At 37.1% G+C, this 26,190-nt stretch overlaps 2 protein-coding genes across 15 annotated transcripts; both read left to right on the forward strand.

Moving 5' to 3' along the window:
• Window positions 1-67: 67 nt before the first annotated feature.
• Window positions 68-17,411, forward strand: Rhogap19d (Rho GTPase activating protein at 19D). Of its 14 annotated transcripts, none has more exons than XM_076901508.1 (23): window positions 68-1,135; window positions 2,826-2,888; window positions 3,430-3,657; window positions 3,754-5,959; window positions 6,142-6,231; window positions 6,501-6,779; window positions 6,908-6,979; window positions 7,043-7,163; window positions 7,400-7,507; window positions 8,142-8,253; window positions 8,519-8,602; window positions 8,706-8,918; window positions 9,022-9,420; window positions 9,529-9,693; window positions 9,834-10,214; window positions 10,291-10,438; window positions 10,533-10,657; window positions 10,742-11,653; window positions 11,756-11,906; window positions 12,205-12,265; window positions 13,359-13,753; window positions 14,680-14,981; window positions 16,185-17,411. In XM_076901508.1, the coding sequence occupies exons 2-23, from the start codon at window positions 2,838-2,840 to the stop codon at window positions 17,139-17,141; spliced, it is 7,560 nt and encodes a 2,519-aa protein (XP_076757623.1). In that variant the 5' UTR covers window positions 68-1,135; window positions 2,826-2,837; the 3' UTR covers window positions 17,142-17,411. The 14 variants fall into 14 exon arrangements, with proteins under 14 accessions (XP_076757623.1, XP_076757627.1, XP_076757624.1 ...); XM_076901512.1 differs by lacking the exon at window positions 68-1,135 and adding an exon at window positions 1,881-1,940; XM_076901509.1 differs by lacking the exon at window positions 68-1,135 and adding an exon at window positions 1,993-2,135.
• A 984-nt stretch (window positions 17,412-18,395) lies between these two features.
• On the forward strand, window positions 18,396-26,186 carry LOC143427186 (mutS protein homolog 4). The gene is made up of 20 exons (XM_076901115.1): window positions 18,396-18,401; window positions 18,568-18,586; window positions 18,649-18,714; window positions 18,872-19,034; window positions 19,112-19,185; window positions 19,255-19,403; window positions 19,815-20,008; window positions 20,129-20,250; window positions 20,365-20,582; window positions 20,664-20,861; window positions 21,204-21,390; window positions 21,496-21,635; window positions 22,575-22,678; window positions 23,534-23,753; window positions 23,850-24,065; window positions 24,168-24,376; window positions 24,453-24,642; window positions 25,146-25,824; window positions 25,939-26,004; window positions 26,047-26,186. Exons 1-20 carry the CDS (start codon window positions 18,396-18,398, stop codon window positions 26,184-26,186), a joined length of 3,360 nt encoding a protein of 1,119 aa, XP_076757230.1.
• Window positions 26,187-26,190: the final 4 nt, after the last annotated feature.

Consider the following 26,190-nt stretch of genomic DNA (forward strand, 5'->3'; position numbering starts at 1 on the left):
GATCGGTATAACACTGTGACGATGTACAATAGATGTCGCGAATGTACGTTCCAGCAAAATAAGAATTCTCGTGCGAGGGTTTTACGTTAGAGAGAAGGGAGGCGAAAGAGAGTTATGGAGTCGTAATGGATGGTGGGGTACTGAGGATGGTCTATAGTGAAAAGAAGAGAGAAAACTGTAGTGGGGGGGAAGAGGTGAAAAATAGAGGAAGACGGTTACAGTAATGGCGGGTAGAAAACAGGTTTATGTGACAATTTTTCCGCAATTGGTGAAAAATAAACTACCGGAAACACTACAAAACTACACGAACGAATATAAAAAGTGAGGCTTTTTTGGATACTATTGACGTCTTTGCCCATGGGGACTTTACTGTCATCAGTGTGCTCGATTCTCTTAGGCAGCCATATTACTGTGCCTAGTCGTGTAGATCGTGAAGTGTCCTGAACGTTAAGTATTACCTTTATATGAATGCTCTGCGCATCTCTTGAATTAATTTAGCATACAATTACGTTCGACGAAACTAGAAAATATTCTAAACGGTGATGATTCGTACGAATTTCTCCAGTTATAACCTATTGGGTACTCAGATGCATAGTGTATATATATCGAGTCGAAGCGTCGATTCGATTGACATGAGGTGCATTTGTGGAAGAGGGTCGGCTGCTATTCAGTCTTAAGTTTAAGCTAAGATGAAAAGATTGGTGATCTTTGTGTCAAAATGATTGCACGAGTACATGCTGTGTACCGTTTATAATTATGTTTGTGCTACGTGAATGGATTGTTTGTTTACAAGTTACGTGTCCGTTTGGAGATATATTAATCTAAACGGTAAAGCTCCAACGATATATTTATCAAAAAGATGTATTATGTCTTCGAAGACAATCGTCCGCTGAAACATCTTTTTCAGCGAACATTATACCAGAAGCTCAATGCCTAGCATTTTCCTTTTTGATTCGTCCGCGTATAACTGCTGTGGATAGACTTTCTAAGGTCAAAGAAGAAAGTCAAAGAAGTAAACGCAGTTTTTTAGCACCAATTAATTTATATTAATGTATTGCCTTATCACGGAAGACCAAGAGAGCAACGACAGGGGCGCTGCGAGCACTTTATGAGCGACACTTCCTACTAAACAGAGGTGTGTACTTGAAATAGGTACGATTGTCCCAACATACACGCATACACACGCGCGCACGTAATTTTACGCAGTCATATATTTACATGCATACGTCTCGGCTCGCTAAGAATCGATATATGTAGTTGTATATAGTTATAGAACTTTATTTTTTTATGTTCGCTAATTTTTATTTTGTACGAACAGAAAATTGTATAAAATCATTTATTCATTGTTATTGCCGTTTTTATCGTTCAGTTAAGAGTTGCAGGCTTAACATTCCAGTCATAAATAGTTATTTGAGAAGAAGCGAAGTTTTACGTATTTCACGTTAAGTTTGAACGAGGGTAAAAATAAAAACGTGTCCGTTCACACGAAAAAAAAGAAGAGATACTTGAGCAGGAAGACTAGTAGAAGGAAAATTGAATAAAATTTGTACTTTATTATTTTATGCTTATAATAAATATCGTTCATCTCTACTATGAATTCAGTTAATGTATTTTTGATAATGTGCAAAATTATTTTCTCTTAAAATTGCCGGTATTATTAATAAATGGATGTAAAACGAAAGAAAAAGTTGAATTACAGTACGTACCCTATAGATACGCAATGAAATAGTAACGAGAAAGCGTGCGGAAAGCGCGACACATGTACATCTATGTCCGCGGGTGCGTGCGTGTTTGTTAATGTATAACATAACATATTTCTATGTATGAATGAATGCGTAAACGTATGCACGTTATGTACGGAAACACGTTAGTTACTTCAATGGTTAATAGAGGAAACAGAAAAGACCGCAGTTTGATATTTCGATCAGTGTACACGAATAGTAAGCCTGAGCTAGAGTATATTTAGATATTTCGAAAGAATCTCTATTACGTGCGGAACTACGTGATCTCTTCGCGTAGCTTTGATAATCGTGAAAAGGTTAAAATGTAAAGCTGGTAGAGAACAAATTCAACGTATCCGAGAAGAGATTTATTATATTTGATTGTGATGTGCACATGTGTACGATGCGTACAAGGTAATCAATTTTTTTTCGGTCGAATGATTAGGCAAAATGATTAGATAAGGTCAAGATCAGATATGGCGCGGCGTACCTTTTTTTTTCTGACGGAGTAAGTCCAAGTAATGTGATACAAGGAACAAGATCGTATGGTCGAGATTTGCCGAAAAAAATTGGAAAGTAGATATAGAAAACGCCGAAACGATGTTACGGATCACGTATCATTTTCCCTTCTTTTGTTGCGTGACAAATCAGAGTGAAATTGGAAGGTAGAAAGAAGAAAGGGAGAAAGGAACAATCTTTGAACAATATTGTTCCGAACCCGGTGAATTAATCAAGAAAGTACATGCATATATATTTATCATATATATATGTATGTCGCGATACAGAGAAAGTAGAATGGCTTGCTGCTCATATCAGTTGCGACCGATGTATGTGTGTTATGTGTAGAAATGGATATGTACGTAGTGGTACCATATATAGTAAAGTATTCTACATATATGAATAGAAAAGCGTATCCGATAAATATTCAATAATTGTTATATATTGTAGAAATATATGGGGGAACATTTACTTATTCATTAAATGAAATATAAGTTTGTAGAGAATTAATATCGCGGTTTATCTACTCTCAAATGCGTACATATTTATTTGCCGAGCGTTTCTAATATGAATTTACAAGTATACTAAATTATTGGTTGCTTTTAGGAAACAAGCACAATGTCTGAGGACCGAAATAATTCTCAAGGGTTGGTTGGGCAGGCGCACACGGTACGTAAAACTAAACGATCGTGCCAAACGTTTGATTCGGTGCAGTTTATTTTAGTGAGCTAAGCTGGGAAACGCACTTTCGAGGCGAAGCAAGAATAGGAAGGAAAGAAACCGAAACGATCTGATCGGAGTCACAAGAGCGTTTCATGTTTTCATATAGAGTGTGAAATGAATTTCACAACTGTTTTCATTTTCCGAATAATGCAATGTTTTTCTTTTATCTTTTTTATTCTTTTATGCCCTCGCTGCTGTTTCCATGCATTAAATAGGAAAGTCTTCGATATGTAATTTTGCGCTCTGGTTAGACTTTCATTATTATTTGTCATCATTATGTTTTTATTTTGTGATGAACTTTAAATAGTATCAAAATTAGCCCTTCATAATCGCAAGTCAGTAAAAATTGTAATAAATTTCTGTTTATGAAACAGTAGCTATTTCAATTCTTTCTTTCATATACTGAATGTATTGAAAATATTTGTTGTAACTCAATTCCGTTGAAAATCAAATGATGAAAAATTCTAAAGAATGAATTCCTTTTTAGATAGAAGACGGTGTTTCGGATCCAAACTTTTCAACGACATCGGCACTTTCAGTATCGTCAAGTGCCGAAACAGCGGCTACTGGTACGATAACGACTGGTACTAGAGGCTATGTCCAACGTAACGATTCGCCTCCTCGAGGTCCACGAACACTATTATTACGTCGTGGTGAAAATGGTTTTGGTTTTACTCTTCGTCACTTTATCGTTTACCCACCAGAGTCCTGTTGTGTAAGTATTCAATTCGGAACGATTTATATATTTCTCTCTCACTGCCTCTTTCTCTCTCTTTCTTTCTCTCAGTTTTAAAGATTTGGTATTCGTTAGATGCTACCGGGGCATGAACGAACAAGAATCGACGAACCGATGGATACAATATTCGTGAAACAGGTACGTGCAAATTCACCAGCAGCAGAAGCAGGATTACGTACCGGAGATCGAGTAGTTTCTGTTGATGGGAAACCAACACGTGGTGAACAATACGCAAAAGTAGTGCAACGTATCCAGCAAGCGGGTCCTTGGTTGCGACTTCTTGTGGTCTCCAAAGAAGACGATATTTTGCAGAGATATTTTGGCGAGACTGCACACAATCCTGAAACAAATCAACGACCGTGGGTGCGTTCTCCGGAAAGAACTGGTCTTAGGCAGCAACGTAGATCTGTTAGTATGATTCCGAGTTTGTCGGCAAGAACAAGGCAATCTTGGGTTTGTTCCGGTTCAAGTTCAGTGCCAACGCCATTGTGTCAAGATTGTGAATCAGACCGGTCATTGCTCGATGATGGCGTTAGTACCAGTAATTGGGATCACGATACTCGGGTGAATGAATTTCCTAGAGAAGTTCAACAAGCGCAAGGTAACAACGGTAAGACGCAGTCGCAGTCACAGTTGACAAAAAACGTGGTGTATCGTTGTAAACCTTCACAAGAGGGAACTTGTCGGTATAAACCAGACGAGAAAGTAAGATTACGAAGTCAACAGCAACAATCAGTGCAATCGTATGATAGATCTAATGAACCGGACTTGAAGTACGACAAGTATGATCTTTATGACAGAACACGTTCCGAATCCATCTATTCGAGAACTAATAGCGATCAGATTTACGATAGAATCAAAGATCCAATATATGAACGTGTCCGACCCGGAGAATCGGCACGAACGAACCTCGAGGAACAGCATCAGCATCATCAGCAACAACAGTATTATCAGTCCATTCAGCAACACTCAAGTTTGACACGATTTCCATTATCTCGGGCGGAGCCACAGGTACCTATTTATCGTCTTGCTACAAAAAGAATGGGTTCGCGACGTGCCAGCGAAGGAAGTACTAATAATCCAACAATCAACAATTTCGAAACAGCTCTTAGGTGCTGCGAACCTGGTTCTCGATACAGTATTGACTCTAGAAGAGACTCATCTCCAGCACACACCAATGATCCATCTTGTTATGATTCTAATCCTACTTTACTCGGAAACGAGACGAGTGGAACGTGTAAAAACGAGAACCGAAATGTATATAAAACGAACAATGGGACAGGCTCGAGTTCTACCACAAGCACAGGTATCGGCAGTACAAGTATCGATGACTCTGTTATCATGACAAGGCTTCGTAAAAGCTTCGAACAGAAAGAAGAATTTCTGCGAAGACCGAGTCATCCGATTGGTTGGTTTCTATCTGAAAGAGAAGCAGGCCTTGATTCCTCTTTAATTCGAAACAATACTTCTGCGGCTGTAATTCCGCGAGAATTCTACGCAAGGCCGCAGAAACTTCAAAAGCAAATATGGCCGCCGAACGATTCGAAACAGGATCAACAGTCATCAAATTGGAGAATTGTTCAGTTTGTATCGGATAAATCCTGTCCTAATCAAAACGTTCAACGGAAAAAGAAGAACAACGACATGCCCGGAGAAACTGCGTATTTTAATTCTCTAAATGACGAACAAATCTTGGAAGAATCTTGTACTGCGATGGAACATGCACGTCATCAACAGATGAGCGATATAGGTAACGCCCGTCCCATTTATGACGATGATCGTCGGGATTCGTGCGATTCAAAAGAAGAATACGGTAAACACCAGGAACAATTGCAATCTAATGTCTGCAAGTCGAATTCAAATTTTGTTGGTACATATGTTGCGACAAGGATGCATGAAAATGTTGGGCACGTTGGAGCTTTACCCCCGAGCGAACGACAATCGATAGACACGAGAAACGGTGCTTCTTCTCTGCCTTCGTCTCCTGGACCTGAGAAGAAAGTAGTAAATGATAAATTACCGCTACTACCACAAGGACTTCAGATTGTATCGAAACGCGCGAAGCAGTTCGAGTCAGGACGCCTGTTAAGTGACGATGATGAACCGACCGGGGATCGGACCAGCTTATACAAAAGTGAACTTTCAAGATTATCGAATAAACGTAGTGTACCAAATGTTGCCGTTCGAAAAAGAGAATTTGAATCGAAAGCCGAAGCCCAAGAACCGCGAAGAATACCAGCGGCGTGTGCACCGATTAAGGAAACCAAATCTTTGGATAGTGGTAAGTAATTAGCCTTTGATATTTTTCGATCTAAATTAGACCAAATAAAAGAAATATATACTCTACAAATAAAACAGAATGAATGGAAAGCCCAAAATCTGTAACACTTTCCGACATCCCTTTAATTTTATTATTATAGTCTACTCTTAATGTTACTCTGCCTTGTTACTTTGAATATTTAGGTAATGGATTAAAAGGAAACAGAGTAATACCGATAGGAAGCAGACGCATCCATTGCGAACCACCAGTCAACTATCAAACAAAGCTACAAGGTAGAGGAAAGAGAGTTGGTTGAATGTGTTGTATTGGCTGATGTACTTTCTTTCTCCCTTCCTCTTGTCTGTTTCCGCATCCTGTTCGCGTCGTATTGCTTTGACAAAACACAATTATGTCTATGTATACTTGTTTAACACCATATAAACTTGAGAATCTATTGTATACTAACATTGAAACTATGAACATTGTATCCATACTGTCGTTATATCTGTAAAAGATTATACCAATATATCTTATTAATATCATTTTCATGTAATCTATACAGAGACATCGAATTCAAGGATCGCAGATGGTGAAACTATACGACCAAGAATTCGCAGCAATAGCACAGAATCATGGGAATCGACGAGTGTAAATAATTCAATAGAAGCCGACAGACATCAATGGTCCCAAGGACAAAACGATACCGATCGAAAACGAGATACGAATGAAAACGACGATCAGGGTTATGTTGACGTGGTAAACAGTGGTGAGAAAAACATTGAGAAAGCATCTAGAAAACAGCAGCAAGATGGCTATGCAGAAATTATCGAAGCTGAGCACGGTTAGTTCCTTCATCTCTTTTTCATCTTCTCTCTATCCCTCTCCCTCTCTCTTTTTTGTAATCTCGATGATAGTTACGTCTATCCATCAAAGTTATAATTATAATCGATAATAATTAATGATTGATAGGTGTGCTCCCATCGGATGACGACGTGCAGAGAAACTGTGTTGTGTTCAGACGCCAAAAGAACACGCAAATCGGTAAGCGTCTCATTACTAAAGAAGCCATTTGTCTAAGTATTTTATGTATCATATTCCTTCCAGCGGACGAAGATCGAGCCATGAGAAGAGTGTCGTACTTGAAGGCGACTTGGAGTGAAAGAATACACGTTGATAGTGACTTAGAACTGAGCGATTCTGAACCTATTATTCATACTTATCGGAGGTGAGTTCAAATTTTTACATCACGAAGAGGTTTTCTACCTCCATATCCACGTACACACTCATACGTACATATATATATATACGTATATAAGTACGTAGCGCGTCGTGCGTTCATGTATACACATTAAGGATCTTCCTATGGTGTTTGGCTTGCGGATCGCTTGCCTGTCGCAGTTACATCAGTCATTAGTTACATCGCGAGTATACATCAAGTTCTGCCTCCGTCCATATTTTCAGCATTCATAAAAGATGGCGGCTACCGTTGCTTCCAAATGATATAGCATCATTGCGTCGCATCTTCGAGGAAGTGACCCAATCTACGAGCTTAAACAGAAATGTTAATCGGTGAGAATAGTACATGTTGAGAAAAGTGCTGCAAAATGATATGCAAGACGCTGCATATCATTTCTCGTTATTCTCTTGGCTTTCACCGCGATGTTATTATTGTTACTGTTCCTATGTTGTGAACATTTCCACGATTGATTAAACTGAATTCATTGTAATATGCTATGTATATACTTATGTACGCGTGCATATTAGAATGATTCCAAACAATTTCATTACTCGGTTTAACTGCTTTGCCTTTACACATTAACTGTTCATGCTAATGTGATAGCAGTCGTAAAACTGGTCTTTAATATCTTATGCGTACTCAAAAAACACTTTGCTGTGTTTGTGCTTATAGTTGGTGCGTGCGTGCGAGCGCGTGTGTGTACTGTTGCTTAAATGTAGTTCTGCGACTTCTGTGTGATTGGATCTGGCAATCGAAGGATACAAAATTCGTTTCAATATTAATCTCAAACATATTTCCTGTTTTTTTTTTTTTTTTTTTTTTTTTTTTACTCCATTAATAATTTTACTGTGTATGATTACGAGATAAAAGGGATGAAAAAGGACTCGGGATCTTCTCAATCGAGCAAGTAACTAATACGCAAGTAGGAATTGTTGCATTTAAAAAACATACGCTGGATTTTTTCAGCAGCAATACCAGTGGCACCGATCAGGAAACAACGACTGGCATTGTAAAAGGCGTTGAACAAGTGGACCGGGAGGGACCTTTGCATATTAAATTTACTGTACTGGATGGTAAGGTAAGCGCGACTGTAAGATACGTACACATGTGTAAATAAATAGGTACAATAATGTACAGATATGAGTAGTGTTTCTAGTGTGAAATAATTTGACTCTTAATCTTAAATTTAATTACCATAAAAAATTAATTTACCATCAATATTGAGTTATGAAAAGTAAAGATAATCATAGCGAACTACCTGGCGCGGAATATTTATTCGGTCCAGGCAATACTCATTATCTATTATTATACTGCATATATCTCATATATGAATTGAATTTTAGCGGTCTTCCGATCGTTCGTGGAAGCAAGTATGGGGTGTTCTTCGTGGACCGATTCTCTACTTTTATAAGGATCGTCAAAATCAGGTATGTTGAAAATAACACACATTCAAAAATAACCAAGACTGATGCTACTAATAGTAAAGGTTTAAAGAATCTGTATGCTAACATGATTTTCGATTTTATTTAGAATCCTTCGTTGGCTAACGACGGTGAAAGCATAGCCCAAAGTGTAGATGTGAGATGTTCTCTTGTAGATATCGCGGAGGATTATACAAAACGTAAACACGTCTTGCGGTTGGCGAATCCGAACGCAGAGGTTTTACTGCAAACTGAAAGTGCAGCGTCCAAAGCACTGTGGTTACGAGCTCTACATGAACATGCTGCTACTGAAAAACCGTCTGTAAGTTTAAAACATTCACGTAACTCTCTCTAATAATATATTTGTATGTGATTGTGTTACGTTATGTAACGTGCGTTATGTTACGTTATATTGTCGTTTCCAGGAAATTACGCACAATAGCACATTAAAGCAACAGGCCGTCCCACAAACTCCAGGTCCTACTAGTAGTTCTACATCATGCCAAACGGTAGCAAATACTAGTGCAATAACGGTATCAAGTAGTGGTAGTCAACGATTAAGCCCCCTTCCGGGGCACAAAGGTATCAAGAAATTGACATCGTTTAGAAATAGATCTCCAACGGGGCAATCACCGGTAAATAAGACTCGAAAACCGAGTCAAACGATCGAAAGTTTGGTTTCACCAAAATCAAAGACGTGGAAAGGTAGAGTCGCTAAACAACTTCGAAAAATGCACGGTCAAACGGGATCTCCTTCTTCGCCAACTACACAATTGCCTCCAGAGGGTGCTACTTTCAAAGTACCGCTTGAACTTTGTCCACCGGTAATCCACATCTGTCTTTCTTTCTTCCTTCCGTCCTTTCTTTTAACTCTACATTTTTCTATCTCTTTTCATATCTTAAACGATTATCTTATTTTCCAATATGGATAGTCATCTTTCTCGGAATATGTGCCGTTGATCGTTGAAATGTGCACGAGTATCGTTGAAGCGAGAGGTCTTGAAGTTGTTGGTATCTATAGGGTACCTGGTAATACCGCAGCTATTTCCCATTTAACAGACAGCGTGAACAAAGGATTCGAAAATATCAATCTCCAGGTAAAATATGTATTATTTTTTTTAATACGTAGTAAACATTCGTGTTTGTTGTTAAAGTTACTGTGTATTGTAGTTCCATATGACAGTGATGCATAAGACTATTGATTGATTATTCAGTTTGACTTTTTCGGCCTTTCTAGGATCCTAGGTGGAGCGATGTAAACGTAATCTCTTCTCTGCTTAAGTCATTTTTTCGCCAGCTTCCGGATTCATTGCTAACCGCGGAATTATATCCTATGTTTATCGATGCCGATAAAGTTGAAGATCCTCAGAGAAGAATGACAACAATTAGGAAATTGCTCAGGGATCTTCCAGAACATCACTTTGAAACTCTTAAATATTTAATGTTCCATCTGAAAAAGATAGTTGAACATAGCGAAGTGAATAAAATGGAAGCAAAGAACTTAGCCATTGTGTTTGGTCCAACCTTGGTACGGGCAAGTGGTTCCAGAGATAATATGGTCACTATGGTTACCGACATGTCGCATCAATGTCGAATAGTTGAAAGCTTGTTAAATAACGTACGTACAATGAATTAGTATGATGTCTGCAAATGTGAAAAGAAAAGACTGAAATATTAGTTGTATCATATTATAGGTTGATTGGTTCTTTTCGGACGATGATTTGGACGATTTAAGCAGACTGAGCGTTAATCTTAGCCTTCCAGCAGACACTAGCGAGATTGAGGCTACAACCTCCACTAACAATCATAATTTATTATTAAATAATATTCAAAAAGTTGAAGGTACGGACACCATCCTTGTACGCTGCAATTCACATTCGTTTGATTTCGTTTTATCAATTCACTCAACCACATTTTAATCTGAATAATGATATAGGAGTGCGAGAAATGGCATCTGCTAAGGACATTGTGTCGTCCATCATATCCGCTGCTAATCGGAAAATACAAAGGAGAAGGAAATGTCAAGACGAAACAGACAACGAAACCCACCAAGTCGATAAGGTTTGGTCCGATACGAGAGATATAAAAATCCAAATTGAAAACAATTAATCGTCACGATCGCGTTTGTTTGTTTCACATTTACAGTCAAGGGCGAAACAAGAAGCGGATAATCAACCGAACCGACGGAGTATGGCATTGAATGAGAGGCAATGTTCCGTTAGTGAAATCGTTTTCATGCATGAGAATAAAAGCCAGTCGAATTGTTCGGCTGATCGAACCGCTAGATCTCCGACACTCGACGGGACTGAAATTACCCGTAACTCTACTGCCGCTCGTAGCGACGGGATAGCTGATCGCGTACTAAACACCCAAGATGATGTTACCCCGATCGAAAAGTCAAACAAATACTTAAATCCTGTTGCCGAGTCGATTCAATCGATTCAGCCGACTCGCTGCTCGGCCGTCTCGTCGGCTTCTGAGTCTTCCCGGCTCTCTAGCGAGACTGGCTTGAGCTGCTTCGACGCTAGTTCGACCCTTTCGAGCGCTTCGAACGACACCAAACAAAGTAACGACGAGATCACGATACGGACGTATGCTGGATTGAGCGCAACCACTCAAGAGCGTATACGAAGATTCGAACAGGAGACAAAGGCGATGTTACAGAGGGATCAGAATCGTCAGAGGCGAGAAGCTGAACGAAGAGAAGAAGAACGACGGAGAATCGAGTTAGAATGGCAGTTGGCGAAACGTGAGATGGAGAATGACGATCTGCTCGACAATATAGTCGACACTGCTGTTACTACACCGCCAACTTACCTTTCACCCGCGACCCGTCAGTTCTCCAATTTTACTGACAGGCTTACCGACAAATCTTACCTTGATATCGGCGCTCGATCAACCGCTCGAACACCGCCTCTTTCAATCGCTGTGCAACAACAGCCTACTTCTCTTAACTTACGACGAGTTTCACAACCCGGTAACGATGAACCTGCTACGATTTTCACTCCGGAAAATATTCTGAGCACTACTATAAAGAAATTAAAAACCGACACAGAGGTAAGTGATACTGCGTCAATTGTCAAACGTTACATCGTGACCAATCACTAACGGATAATGAAATACTTCGAATTCATTGCTTTCGTTGCATGAAATTTTCAGCATATACTGGAACCTTCGACGCTTCCTTTAATGCCTGTTCGTTATGGAAGTTTGGATTCTTTACACGAAACACACGACATATCTCAGTCTCATTCGCTGTCGCCAACGAGTCAACAAAGAAAACCTTTGTCGAGCGATGTCTCGGATGATGGTTAGTATCTGTACGCAAATTGAATGTTTTTTTTTTTCTTTTTTAGTGTTTAATCGAATCGTGCGTGTATGTTTTACTGTCGGGTGAACTTCTTTAATTATCGAAAAACAAGGGAATCGAGAAAACTGAATTTACAAACATGATTTTTCAACATATAATTATGATGAGATGTGTACCCTCATCCAATGTATGTATATGTGTATGTATGTTTGTATGTATGTATTTATGAGTGTATTTATACATTCTTTTTATATTTCTCTCTATGTAACGTTGCTTCTGACGTTCTCGGTGAGTGTAGCTGGATCTTGTTTTCTACAATGGACTCAGAAGATTCTGACCATTAACAAAAAGCTTTCTAGGTACTTTTCATTTGTTATCTCTCGCTATTCTGTGAGCGAACTTTATATACGAACAATCGTCTGATATTGCACGACAGTTATACATAGTTGTTTTAATCAAGTTCTCTCGTTCATCTTCTTGTTCTTCTTCTCCTTTTTTGTTCAGCTCTTTCATTTTTGGATGTTACTACAAAGAGAAGATACTGCATTTAATGAATAGAGTATCGTTACCAATTTGTTTCTTCTTCGCATCTCTTAGTTAGTTTACAATGTTTTGATATTCATGTAGAAGGGAAATTTGCCACGTTCTTTTATAATATGATTTACCAAACTCACTCTTTCTTTTTATATTCTCATTTCACACGTGCACACGACAAGTATTCGTCGCATTAAATCATCGTGAATTCTAAGTTCTTTATAATATATTATTTTGTATACAGATTTTATTTTCCCGAATCAAATCGAATCTTTCTAAAGTATACATTTGTTAGAAGCTTCAGTAGAGAAGCTTGACCGCTTGATTGCTCGCTTGGTTGGTCTGTGCATTGCCTCCTGCTCGATCTTTAAACGAGTCTCGCCTAAAATCTCTTGTCAGTGTACTGTACACCACCGCCTGAAACCTCTTGTCGATGTACTGTACCGAGTGGATTTTTCTTTCTCTCTTTCTCTCTCTCTATCTCTCTTAGGGAACCATGGGATTACTCGCAAACGTATGTATGCATCAAATCTGTGTGTGCGCGTATATTAAATGAGTAGATAAAAGAGGAGGGTAAAAAAAAGTGTATGAAAGTTTACAGCTGGCACGATAACTATTATTGTTGGTAAATAGTAAAGGCATAGGGTAAAATGAAAGAGAAGGAAAGAATGGGAAAGAGGAGGAGAAGGCTAAAGAAGTGTGAAACGAAAGAGGGATACTGAAAATAGTTTTGGCCGAGAGTAAAGTGAAATCAATGTGAGAAAGGTGGGTGTAAAGGTCGACGAGGGACAGGAGAGACTCGCTTGCATTCGTTTGCTCGTTGTTCATTCTCGCTGGTTCGCCATTGCCAGAAGCTGTTAGTACATGTTCTCGAAGGGGTGTCGATTATGACGATGCGAATGCGTTGAACACTCCTAGGCAAACGGCAAATCCCGGTTTCTGGTGGTATATATCGTCCCACCTACACGGTACAGCAAGCCCCACTGGTTCTGCCTCGAAGACACCGAGCCCATCGACAATCCCGATGCCAGTGCCAATGCCAATACCAATGTCAATGCCAATATCAATGCCAATACCAATGCCAATGCCAATGCCAATGCCGATGCCGATGCCAGAACGAATGCAAGCGCCAGGGTCAGTGTCAGTCGCAGCCGATGTCGATGTCGCGCAACGAACATCGACACTCATCGCATCCTCTTCGGGAATACCGGCCTCGGAGCCCATCCTGCCTATCGAGCAGTCAACACCGCGAGGGGTTTCCTCGGGCTCAGGGGCCGGATTCTCTTCCAAGACTTTAAACAGGTTCCTTCGAGGTAAATTACTTGGTCTGCGGACCGAGGTATCAAGTCGCAGTTCTCGACTAATTCTACGACTAGCTCACACGAATGGCTTCATACTCTTTATTTTTGCTAAGCACACGCCAATAACAAACTTCTAAACTACCGTGCCTCAATTAAATTTCTCATTTGTTTGCCGTTCGTTAACTCACTGGTTAACATCGTCTGCCCATTGTTTCCTTTTCCTCTGGTTAAAAGCTATAACCAATCAAAACTTCTACAAGCCACGAATATTTCTATGATTTTGTTTTTCTCTTTTCTTTTCGTTGCACTCGTTCTTCTTCTTTTTTTTTTTTCTTTTACTTTTCATTGTCTCATTTTCTTCCTGTTTACCTTAATAACTTGGCTTCCCGTTTTCTTCTACTTTGTGATGTTTGAAAGCTCTGGATATATGTGTACCGCGTTATTTTACACGTGCACTTGTTGCCTTTTTTTGCGCTTGTCACACAGATTCCATCTCTTTCAGAGTTCTTTTTTCTCGTTCTTCTTGCCTTCTCTTTACTCATATCCTCAGTCTACGTCGTTTACGAGAAACCGAGGAACCGGGAAAAAAGGATGAACGAAGATGAATGTTAGAGGGTGAAACAGATACCGTGACAATTGTCTACATTGAAACATTGCCAAATATTCTGGTGTATAGCGAGCAGAGTGAGAATAAAATTAGTGGGCCGCTACGGTGTCCACCAAAGCCTTCTTAACGATCATTTCAATCTCGTTGCCACGCTCGTTGTTTGATGTTTACGTGAACAGCTATGATTTTCTTTTATAGTCGAGAATAATAGATTACTGTTCGATGCTTTGTGTGTCTTACGTTGAATCGTTCGCTTCTAACTTATACGGATACGTCGCCAAGCGATAGAGGTGAATAACGTTTCCATTCAAACGGATTGATTCATTTACAGGTAGCGATCTGTTGACCAGCTTGACAACTACATTCGATCGTAAATGGAGGTCCCTGGTAAATTCATCGAATCAAACCATTCGTGGATCAACTGCGGAAAGTGCGTCCCTTAGCGACGAGGATCTTACCGTGACGCAAAACTATCAGAACATACGAAACGTACGGGGTGGATTACGAGACGAGAAAGATGAGCATAAGTCAACTGTTTACCAATTTGTGGATTCATGCCCGGTTGAAACCTATCGGGATCCGAGCCTGCATAAAACGTCTATTGAAAAGCATCGATACGCTCGACAAAAAAATGCAAGTATATCATACGTGTAATAATATTAAGATGCCTGGAATGTTCGTGCTGATTTTTAAGGAAAATTGAAATCAGTACGTTTCAATTTTGGTAGACATTTAGTATATTATATAGGTGCCATTCTGTTCCACAACGTTTCTCCATCTTCCTGGCAACTTGAAAATCCCGTCATTTCAGAACCTCTCAGGAATCTTATAAAGATCGAAATAGATGGAAATCTGAGAACGCAAGGTCTGGTGAATATGGTGGATGAGTTTCAACAACGTTTATCAATTTATCAAAAACACATGAGGCTGCGCATTGTTCTAATGAAACAGGACGTCTTTTCAATTTGCTATTTCTGGACATTTTTGTTCAATTGCTGTCTTTTATTCGTCTAATTGGGGGCAATACTTTTCTGAATTTATTCCTCTTGTTGTTTGATAAAAACTCAATGCAGAATTCCTTTCCAATCCTACCGGACACAGAGCATGAGCTTCTTTGGATGAAGAACGGCTCTTGGGATGGCTAAAGGTGGCTTTCTTCAAGACCTTTCTTGTTCAGCATTACTATAAATGATCCATTTTTTATCCTCCGTAACTTGCTTCAATCATGGGAAATTCATATATATCAAAACAGTTTATATAGCCAAGCTTCACAGAATGCTCGTGGATGGTGGATTTTGACATTTTTAACATTTCTGCTAATTCACGTGTCGTATAGCATGGATTGTTCTCAACCAGTGTTTTAATATGATCTTCCACTGTAGTGAAGGGCGTTCTTAATCTTCAAGGTTGAAATCAGCAGCTTTAAATTTAGCTAACCACTTCCGCACATTTTCTCCAACTACAACACCATCGCCATAAACAGGGCACATCTTGTTTGCCACTTGTGTGACATTTTTCCTTTCCAGTAAAAGAAAAGCATTAAATGGCTGTAATGCACTTTGTTTGCTTCCACGTTCAAAGGCGTATAAAACTGACAAAAATTAACGTATCGTAAGCAAGATTTTGTCCAAATATGGCTGAAGTACCATCTTTTAGGATACGTACGCATTTCATTTGTTTTCAATCATCCTGATATATTATCAGACCTGTTGTTATACCAGCTACCAAAAATCAGCACGATCTTTCCAGACGACCCAATGATACAATTATATTATTTTTATTCTTTACACGTACGTTTGCTCGTTCGCTCACTCACTACCAGGTTTATTCTTGCAGGATGCTCCGGAAAAGGATACGGATTCATCGGTAACGGAGAACAATAATATCGATCGACTAAACACTGATATACCGGACAACGATCGAAGCGCTATTGTACGAAAAAGGATTGAATCGAAACAAGAGCCGCTGCGATCAAGCAAGGAAATTGTCGATAAAACAAACTCGGACATGAACGAAGCGCAAGAATGCTGTAGAGTTGAAAAAGAATCAGCGGTTTTAGTGCAAAGCGGGAAAATGACCGATGATACAAAGGATATTGTTCAACACAACGGCGATTCAAATTATTCGAACAAGCTCGAAAAATTTGAGAGTCTGACAAATTTTGAAGTTAGGTCACGACTTAAAAGATCAGAGTCGTTAAACAAAAGGTCTGAGAATACTTCGTCCAGGCTAAAAAGATCTGAGAGTTTGAACAAGCATTCCGTTGAGAGACTTTCGTCACCGACTAACGGGAAGCTTAAACGGTCCGAGAGTTTGAACAAACATTCGGAGAGGTCCGACTCGCCGAACAGTAAACTGAAACGATCCGAGTCGCTAACGAAAACGGAAAAAACTGAATGTAATATCAGCAAGAGGCGGCAATCTGTTAGAAAAGATAGCGCGACGAAATTAAAACGAAAGAACGGCATGCCCGAACGATCCATTAAGCGTAGACATACCGTTGGTGGTACTAAAGACTTCGATAAGGTGCATTGGTTGGACAACAAATTGCAAGTTGAGACTGAGAGAGTGATCAGAAATGACCACAGACCGAAGAAAAGTCAACTGAGAACAAGTTCACCGGATCTAAGTACCGGTCGTATCGGGCTTACCGATACCAGTTTTCTAATCGAAGTCAGCTTTCGTGGGCCGAGTAACGTAATTTTCAACGTGACCAACACTCGGCCGCAATCCTTACCGGATACCAGCTTGGCTTCCAAAGTGTTTAAAGTACCCCTCGAGAGTCATGTCTAATGTGTTCATTTGGCATCGTCATCTGACTTGATCTAACGAGAAAGAAGTAACCGAGAGGACAGCGTTTTGTATAAAATATTGTGAATCTCGAAATCAACGCTACACCGCTAGCCGTGTTTCGGTTTCAAGAAGCATTTATTTCGCAGCGTGTCAATTATTTACGTATTGTACTTGTAGAGTCCGTGGATGCGTGTAATTTTTTTGTACATATGTATGTATAACATACGTTTTAGATCGTAAAACTATGAAACTCACGGGACGAGCATTTAACACATAGACTTTTATATTTCTTAATAATCGAAAGCAACCAATCTTCACGTAGTTTTGCATTCTAGTTGACCAAACGTATCGGCTGTGCGGGCTCGATCAATCCGATCAACGTTTATCGTCTGTCTATGTAGTTTAGACGTATTTATCTGTATAGAGAGTGACAACAATTTTTGCTAAGCACGTTGCCTCTCGTCTCAGGAATGATATTCGTTCCTTTGATTATTTGTATGTGTGCGTTCACGTCCCGCGCGTACGTGTTTACACACGTAGTCAGACTGGATTTGTTCGTACGTTTAACACGAACGATCATTTTTATTGTCAAACGTGAAATTAATCGGTCGAACCATAAAATCGTGCAAGGCATCCCATGGCCCGACAATCGATCATCTTTTACTTGTAAATAGATACAGTATACAAAAAACGAATGGAATTATAAACCGACGATGAAGCGATATTTATTTTAAATTCATAACAGTGATACTATTATTTATTGAATGTGTCGAGATCCCTGATATGGGAGAAAATATGTATTACCTACGGACACATGGTATCAAATTTGTAAATAAATCTTATATATTGCTAATTTAAAAAGAAGGAATAATCAATTATAATTGAACAATTTTCTAATGACCCCTTTTCCCTTTTACTCTTCTTTTCATTCTCCTTTGAATCGAAGAAAATATTAACGTGACTATATACCTGGTTATAAGTAATGTAGAAAAGTAATACAAGTTTATTTCTAATAACGTAGTACACCGTTGCTTTTCCCTTAAATCTTCCTAGGAAAATTCTCGAATATATTGATTATTCGAGAATATTCTTAATTTCACAATTAAGTCATAAACTTTCACGCATACAAAGTCACACTCGATAAAATCATTAACTCGTTACACGTTATTTTTATTTCAATACTTATTTCGATACTACAGTAGTTTATTAAAAGTTTATTATATTTTTCAACAAAACTATTAACGTGCATTAATGATGCCTGTATAATACTTAAAGCTATCTACAAAAGTTCAATAACACTAAACAAAAAACATACAAACTAAATATTATTGTTGGCTGAAATTCATGGTTCAAATTACCCGCGAAAATTGACAAAGCGAAGTCGGCAACGAACAATTGATTTAATGACGCGTATATTCGGTTTCAGTTTTCGAACGTGTTCAAACGTGTGCGCATTTCGAAGTGGATACTTAAATTTAAATCATGAATGTAAAACGTATCGAAACAGCTACCCAACCATTGAGGGAACAATTTCGAACAAGACAAGAATTCAACATTCCTTTAACGAAATATCGTAAGTAATGTTTGTTGAGAAATATCATGTAACAATTTATGGAAATCGTTTGAGATAAATCTATCATTTTTAACAATTACATATATACGCATTTTTTCTTCACTTATTTCTGTTATTATCAATTGTTATTAAATATATTATTATTTTCAAAATACAGACGTGGAACATACGACTAATACGGGGAAAAAACGGACACCAAACTTGAAACAAGCTAACTGGAGTGGTTTGAAAAATTTAAGACATAAAAACACCGGACGCGTTCGTCTTGTTTCAACATCTTCCTCTTTCAAAACCAGTACGTCGCGTAATTATGCTTCGAGGTAAATATCAGGATGAGAAATAATCGAGCGTAAAATTACAGTTGAATAATAAAATCTTTTTTTCTCTGAATTCTTAGATCTGGAGCAAAATACACCACTACGGATGGTGGTTCGAGTATGCTCGAATCTGCTGCTGGCGGTAGTGTCGTCGGTGAGTTTCTCTTTTCTCCTTTTGTTTTGTATTTCGAATTTGGGCAATGAATTGAACAAAATTTTACAGCTGTAACAACTGGCCGTGGTGATGCCAGATCCGAAGTGGGAATAGCCGCGCTAGATATACGATGTCCGCATTTAATTCTTTGTCAAATCAGTGATTCTCAAACTTATACCAACGCGTTAAGCAAATTATATTTATTCGAACCAGTGGAGGTAAGCAAGTTCTTATTACTTATTGATTAATAGATTATTTCTACTTTTACTTATTCAAGATAGATTATTTCTCTGCACCAAACTGAATTGCAAAAACTTGAAGGTATAATGAAAAAGGATATTCTCTAATCGAGACCTTCACGGTTTGGATTAACGAATTGAAAGTATTTTTCAGGTGTAAGTTGTTTCCTGAAGGATTTGTATCCTTCTGTTTCGCCAACGGTGCAATTAATTCCATCAGGACTTTAACGACGCCTAATGAAATTAATTGCACTGTTTGGCGAAACAGAAGGATACAAATCCTTCGGAACACGACTTACACCCAGGAAACTCTATACTTTACGAATATTCTCTGAACGAAATCTAATTCCTGGATTATTTAAAAAAGCTGACTTGCTTTCAATATTACAGATTTTAATGCCAGATACGATGTCCGAGGGTGCCAAAACTAAAAACATGCTTTATCGTTCCATAACCGACAAGTTTCCTGGGATAGAAATAACAGCAATATCTCGTATTCATTTCAACGATACGATTGGATTCGAACGAGTAAAATCTCTTTGCAACGCCGAGTATTCGTCGGTGGAATTATTTATTAAACAAAAGTAAACGTTACTTCGAATCGATAACGTATCATCATAATACACCTCCCTTTTACTTGCTTAGAATATATATGGTGATGCATATGTTTTTAACACGAAACTTATGTATATATTATATTACAGATATTACGCGCTAGCTGCAGTTTCAGCGTTATTGAAATACGTTGAATACGTACAACACGTTGTGTACACTCCAAAATCAATGAAGATTGAATTTCAAGGATCCCCAAATGCTATTACGATAGGTATAAATATAATAATTACTGTACAATATGTACATAATTGTGGACAGAGAGTGACGGACAGCACGTACATGGAAGGCGCGTACAATGCAATGTGAAGCAACTAAAAATTTATAGATTTGGAGAGTGCACGAAGTTTGGAGTTGGTTCAGTCGCAATGTGGTCAAAAAAATGCTAGTTTGCTGGGTATCTTGGATCGTTGCTCGACGCCAATGGGTAGAAAACTTTTACGCGCGAATATACTTCAACCTTCTAGCGAAGAACGAATTATTCTTGAGCGACAAGCTGCTATAGCTGAATTAGTATCTAATCGTTCGTTACGAGCTCTTATTCAGGTTGAAACGTTGATCTTACCATCTTTTCCTCTCATTTCCTTTTATTAGTCTTCTTGTTAACAGTGAAACATTTTTTCATAGCCCATTGTACGACGACTTTACGGTGCCGATAGACTTCTGGCTTTATCGACTAGTCCTCTTTTACACGAAAATAGTGTTCAATGCGCAGAGCACAATTTAAATTATGTTTTACTATTGAAACATTTGTTAGACGTTGTGCCAGAACTTGCAAGCATATTATTAACTAGTAAAAGCGATCTTTTTCGTAAAATTCAAACGGTAAGCTGTGTCGAAATATTTCCAAAGGAATTGAAGTTATTAAAATAATGTCTTTAATTTGAAAAATTGTTGATCTAGAGGAGGGATTTACTTAACAAAAACTGCTTCCTTATGGATTTGAACGTAACATTTTTGGTGAAATTGCAAAACTCATATCTCCTCTCCGATTTCAATGATTTTTTTAATATGTTATGAATTCGATATATAGAACAAATCTTTCCTACGCATGAAAATGTCGGTCCCCCTTTTAATTTTTAAGAATTTCGCAGAATTTTATATACACGTATAAGTTTCTATGAATATTATTCGTTTATGAGTATAAATACTGGATTATCTCCTTAGAGGCTGGTAAATGATGAGTATCGACTAATGCAAGAAAAAATTCTTGAAACGATACATTCGGACGCGAGATCTGTTGCAGGATATACATCTGCGAGTATGCAACGATGCTTTGCCATCAAGGCTGGAATTAATGACCTGTTGGACGTCGCCCGACAAACTTACTGCGAATTAATTGACGATATGAAAAGTCGGTAAACCCATGAAATATTCATTTTAAGAATGGCTTTTATATTACTCAAGAAAAACGAAGAAAAACGTCTAGAATTTACTGCTCTTTCTCATCTTTTCGTAGCTATGGTAGAAAATTTGGCAGATAAGTATAAGCTAACTTTGTCCTTGAGCTGTAATGCTTCTCTGGGCTTTCATATTCAAGCCATATTGCCTCGAAATTCAAATTTTGAAGCTTTTACTCCGCCATACGAATTTATAGAGGTAAGTAATTATTTAGTAAATAAAATGACTACAGTTTGATGACAATTTGATTGCAAGCAAGTATCCTGTTGTGCTTGCAAGCTTGTTTCCTGGAGTTAAAACCTCGCCAACATGAAATTAAAACAGATTGATATTAAAGACACAGCAGATTCTATTATGCAATTTAACCACACAAAGCCATACCTATAAATCTAAGTCTTCTCAACAGTAGTGATCGTATACCAGTGGCGCGCAGTAATATTTGCTCATAAGAAAGCAGTGTTCCCATAAAAATTATGAACAAATGCTGAAAATGACAAAAATAAACAGTTTACTTAGTTTGATTCTAAAATAGATACAATGTAAATATTCTGATAAAAATAATCACATAATATGTATTTATTATTTATAATATTTTAGGAAGTATGAGGGAAGCAACGCTTTCATAGCTTTCATGGACTGCACGCCACTGTCATGTATTTTTCTTTGATGTACCTTCTCAAGCGAATACTGTTCATAACTTGTTGCACAAAATTTGCTTACTGTTTGCAAAACTATCGCAGTAGTTTTTGAATCCACATGTATTAAGGCCTTATAACTTGTTTTGATAAGTACTACAAAAGCCTAGAGTTTGCCTCTAACTTTTATGTACATTCTGCATATAGAATATATAGATGTTTTTCCAATAATTTGTTAATTAAATTTTATGTCATAAAATACAACAAATTATAGCATGTATTTGGGAAATCTGCTTAAACAGCTTAACTGAAGTAAACATATGTGCATGTATGTACAGACATTTTTTAAAATTATGACTGCCTTTGTAGGTATTGATAGGTATTACATCATACAAAAGAATTTAAGAGACTGTCTGTACATACAACACGTATGTATCAAATAATGTTATTAATTAAATATCTATATACATATTTTTCAATGTGTTCAATTGATGCTATGCAGGTACAGAAAAGTAAACAGGTATACACTATGACCACCAGTGCGCTTGCAGCATTGAGCCAACAATGTAAAATTGCGTGCGAGGAATTACATTTAATGAGCAACGTGTAAGTATATTTAAATATACGTATTTGAAAATGTGTAAGTATATATACTTATATAAAGAGAGTATATATGCATACATATATCGCGCATATACAGTGCAACATATGTACAAGTACATATAAAGTGTTTCATATAAAGGTCACCATGAAATTTCCGAGTTTTCTTAAAAGGAAACAATTGTATTAAATAAAAGTTGAAATACGTTTAAATTTGTACAATATTTCATTAGAATTTATTATTTTCATTTATTTCAAAGATGTAAATGTTAATTGTATTTCTCAAATGGAATTGTAATATTTTTTTAAATATCTTTTGTTAATACAACTAATAATAAATCCAATAATAAACACATAAAAAAAGAAAGTGCAAATAGTATATGAAAAATGAACACAACTTATGTTATTAGTTTGGATATTAAATTTTCACTGAATATTCATTATCATAAAGTGCAACGAAAGCATCCCCAATCCATATCTAACATCAATTATAACTCTGACTTGAACATTACATTCTTAGAACAAATGTCTATTATTTCTGGACCAATGACAATAGTTATGACGACTAATAACATCATTATTACACTATTTAAATGTCATTTATTATTTCTGGATTATCATGTGCATAGTATGTATGAAAACTAGTAAATATTAGTGATGTATTTGTAGCATGTAACTATTATACTTTTTTTATTTTATGAAAAAGGTAATCATCTTTCTTTACAATTAGAAATAACTCTGAAATTTCGTAACGACAGTTGCATAGAATATCTTTTACGCCTTAGACACTTTGTAATACATCTCTATTTCCATTAATTAAAAAAATAAATTGCATACACGTGTAAATATATGTACAAATAGGCTTCTTTGTGACTTGCTACAAAATATCCGAGAATATATTGGTCGTTTGTTCCAATTGAGTGGAGACGTTGCAGAATTGGATTTGATAATTTCCCTTGCTCAAGTCAGTTCATGTCAAACGTACGTGAAACCAACGTTTGGTTCAAAACTAGAACTGTTGGACTCAAGGCATCCAATAATGGATGTTATCGGCCTCGATGGTCCTATACCCAATAACATCGTAATTTCTTTCCTTTTATTTGAACACTGGACATCAACCATCAAATAATTGCTTATCTATACATAAAGTTGCATTCCATTAATTTTCTCATTCCAGACTGCATCGATATTTCAGAATTTATATATAATCTCTGGACCTAATATGAGTGGTAAATCAACATATCTAAAACAAATTGTTCTGCTGCATATAATGGCACAACTTGGCTGTTTTGTACCAGCTAAAAAAGCAATGTTTCGAATAACGAATTTCATATTCTGTAAAATAGCTGTTCGTGATGATGTTGAATGCAATGCTTCTACGTTTGCCCTGGAAGTGAGTTGTCCTACACATATACACATATGCATGCATATTATATATGTACATTCCTGGCACTATAACTGAATGACACGAGAAAATAAGTTTTCTATTATGTAGATTAAAGAAGCACAATACATCTTGCGATCTGTTACACCAACATCAGTAATCATTTTGGACGAATTGTGTAAAGGTACTGCTATCGAAGAAGGTGCTTCGATTGCCTGGGCCATATGCGAAAAATTATCAAACACGACTGCTTTTACTTTTGTTGCGACTCATTTTACTTATCTAACAAAACTAGCTGATTTATACTACAATGTGACAAAGTATGCAATTCTTCTTCATTCGTTATTATACCTTAAACTACAAATTTGCACGAGCTATAAATTGCTTCGTCTTCAGCCAACATTTTGAGACGGTAAACTTGCCGCAAAGATTGGAAATGGACGAGTGTCATCACCGGATCACGTATACTCATCGATTGAAACTCGGTGTAACACTCGCTGACGATTATGGTATCGTTTTGGCTCAGTTATCTGGTTTACCAAAGTCAGTTACGGAAAAAGCACGAAAATGTGCTTCTGAGCATATGGTATGGATACAGAAATCTAGTAACGATTATACACACACATATATATAGTATTTTAAATTCTGGTGTTTGTATATAATCCAAAACTTTGTATGATCTCGAAATCCATGAAACTTTCAAAATGCCAAGTTCTTAAAATTTGTAGTGCTATTTTTGTTTTATAAACTAAGTCAACATTATTCCATAAATCTTCATTGATGATAGCTGAACAAAATATACAATCCACAAGATATATCTACAAAACTCTTATTTAAGAACACCAACATAGGAACTCTTTTTAGATTTAATCGACTTGTTTTTTTTTCTTTGGATTTTATATCTCTTTTTATTTAGGCTTAGAAAGTTTTGAATTATGAAAGAAGTACAAAGATACAAATTCTCGAAACTCTTAAATTTTGGGAGTTTGTACTGATATACAGAATGCGTCTAAATTTATGAGATTATATTAATTGTACAATAGATATTATTATTAACGATTATCCTTCTGCAACACGTAATGATTATAGATTGCCAATCAAATTACAATACAATCGAACAGATGGCAAAAAACATGCTACAATGTTCTAGTTAAATTATACGAGCTTTTAGAAACTGATAAGTTTGAGCAAGAACAAGTGGCTTCGCTTATTCAGCGCTTCGTAACACTTTGGATACAAAAGGATAACAATGATGAAGAAGGTGAAACTGCATTGCAAGAAAACAATGGAGAATTAAAAGAACAATTAAAAAATGCAATAACATTTCCTAAACCTACAACAACCCAACAAACCCAACAAACCCAAACAAAACACCATGCGCACGAAACTACCGTTCCAAAACATATTTCCACTCTGTCCACAGAATATAACGCACTATCGCGCAACCCATCTAACCATTCGCTTGCTTTAAATGATTCAACTTTTTATTCAATAACAACAGAAAATGCTTCAAATGAGTCTAGTTCTGTAATAGAATTTGTAGAACCTCCTAATTCGATGTGCTTCACTACGAATGAAACTGTTCGGTCTCCATCGTTTAAACTTCAATTATCCCCAACACAAGTATCCATGACAACGATAGAAATGTCACCATCAAAATTGTATGAATATTGCTTATCGGATGAAGATTTCGAACCATTAAATATGTCTCACGTCTCTATCATTACTAATGTACAACGTACTGACTCGTTAAATACTTTCCCAAAAAGTACATAAATATTTTTACAAGAAAAAATTTTTATGAGATGTGGACATTAAAATCTCATATTTTTTTCAATTCATATATATATATGTATATGTATAGTATAATTTTTGCAAACAGACTGCTTTCCTCTCCTTAATGACCTGCGAAAGAAATTTATTTATGATAAAAACCATAATGTTAAATGTAGAATTGATCAGGACAAATTGCATAGTTACTAAAATTAAGTATCCGATCCCAGAGTAAGAAAATATTATTCATTATACTTCATTGTGCGTACATTATACTTCTTGTACATTTATTGCAAGTTATTAAGCGAGAAAGCAGGAAAAGTATTTTATTTGTCTGTTATAGACACAATTAAATAGTTAA

The sequence above is a fragment of the Xylocopa sonorina genome, chromosome 9 (genome assembly GCF_050948175.1).
Source record: "Xylocopa sonorina isolate GNS202 chromosome 9, iyXylSono1_principal, whole genome shotgun sequence".
Classification (NCBI taxonomy): domain Eukaryota; kingdom Metazoa; phylum Arthropoda; class Insecta; order Hymenoptera; family Apidae; genus Xylocopa; species Xylocopa sonorina.

Excerpts from the sequence above, each read along its gene's own strand:
- LOC143427186 (XM_076901115.1), top strand. Across the intron at positions 20,583-20,663 it reads CGTTACGAGCTCTTATTCAG|CCCATTGTACGACGACTTTA; the intron begins GTTGAAACGTTG and ends ATTTTTTCATAG. Across the intron at positions 21,391-21,495 it reads ATTAATTGACGATATGAAAA|CTATGGTAGAAAATTTGGCA; the intron begins GTCGGTAAACCC and ends ATCTTTTCGTAG.
- Rhogap19d (XM_076901506.1), top strand. The coding sequence starts at position 2,267 with ATGGTCGAGATTTGCCGAAAAAAATTGGAAAGTAGATATAGAAAACGC. Across the intron at positions 9,694-9,833 it reads TCGAAAATATCAATCTCCAG|GATCCTAGGTGGAGCGATGT; the intron begins GTAAAATATGTA and ends CGGCCTTTCTAG. Across the intron at positions 11,907-12,204 it reads GAGCGATGTCTCGGATGATG|CTGGATCTTGTTTTCTACAA; the intron begins GTTAGTATCTGT and ends CGGTGAGTGTAG.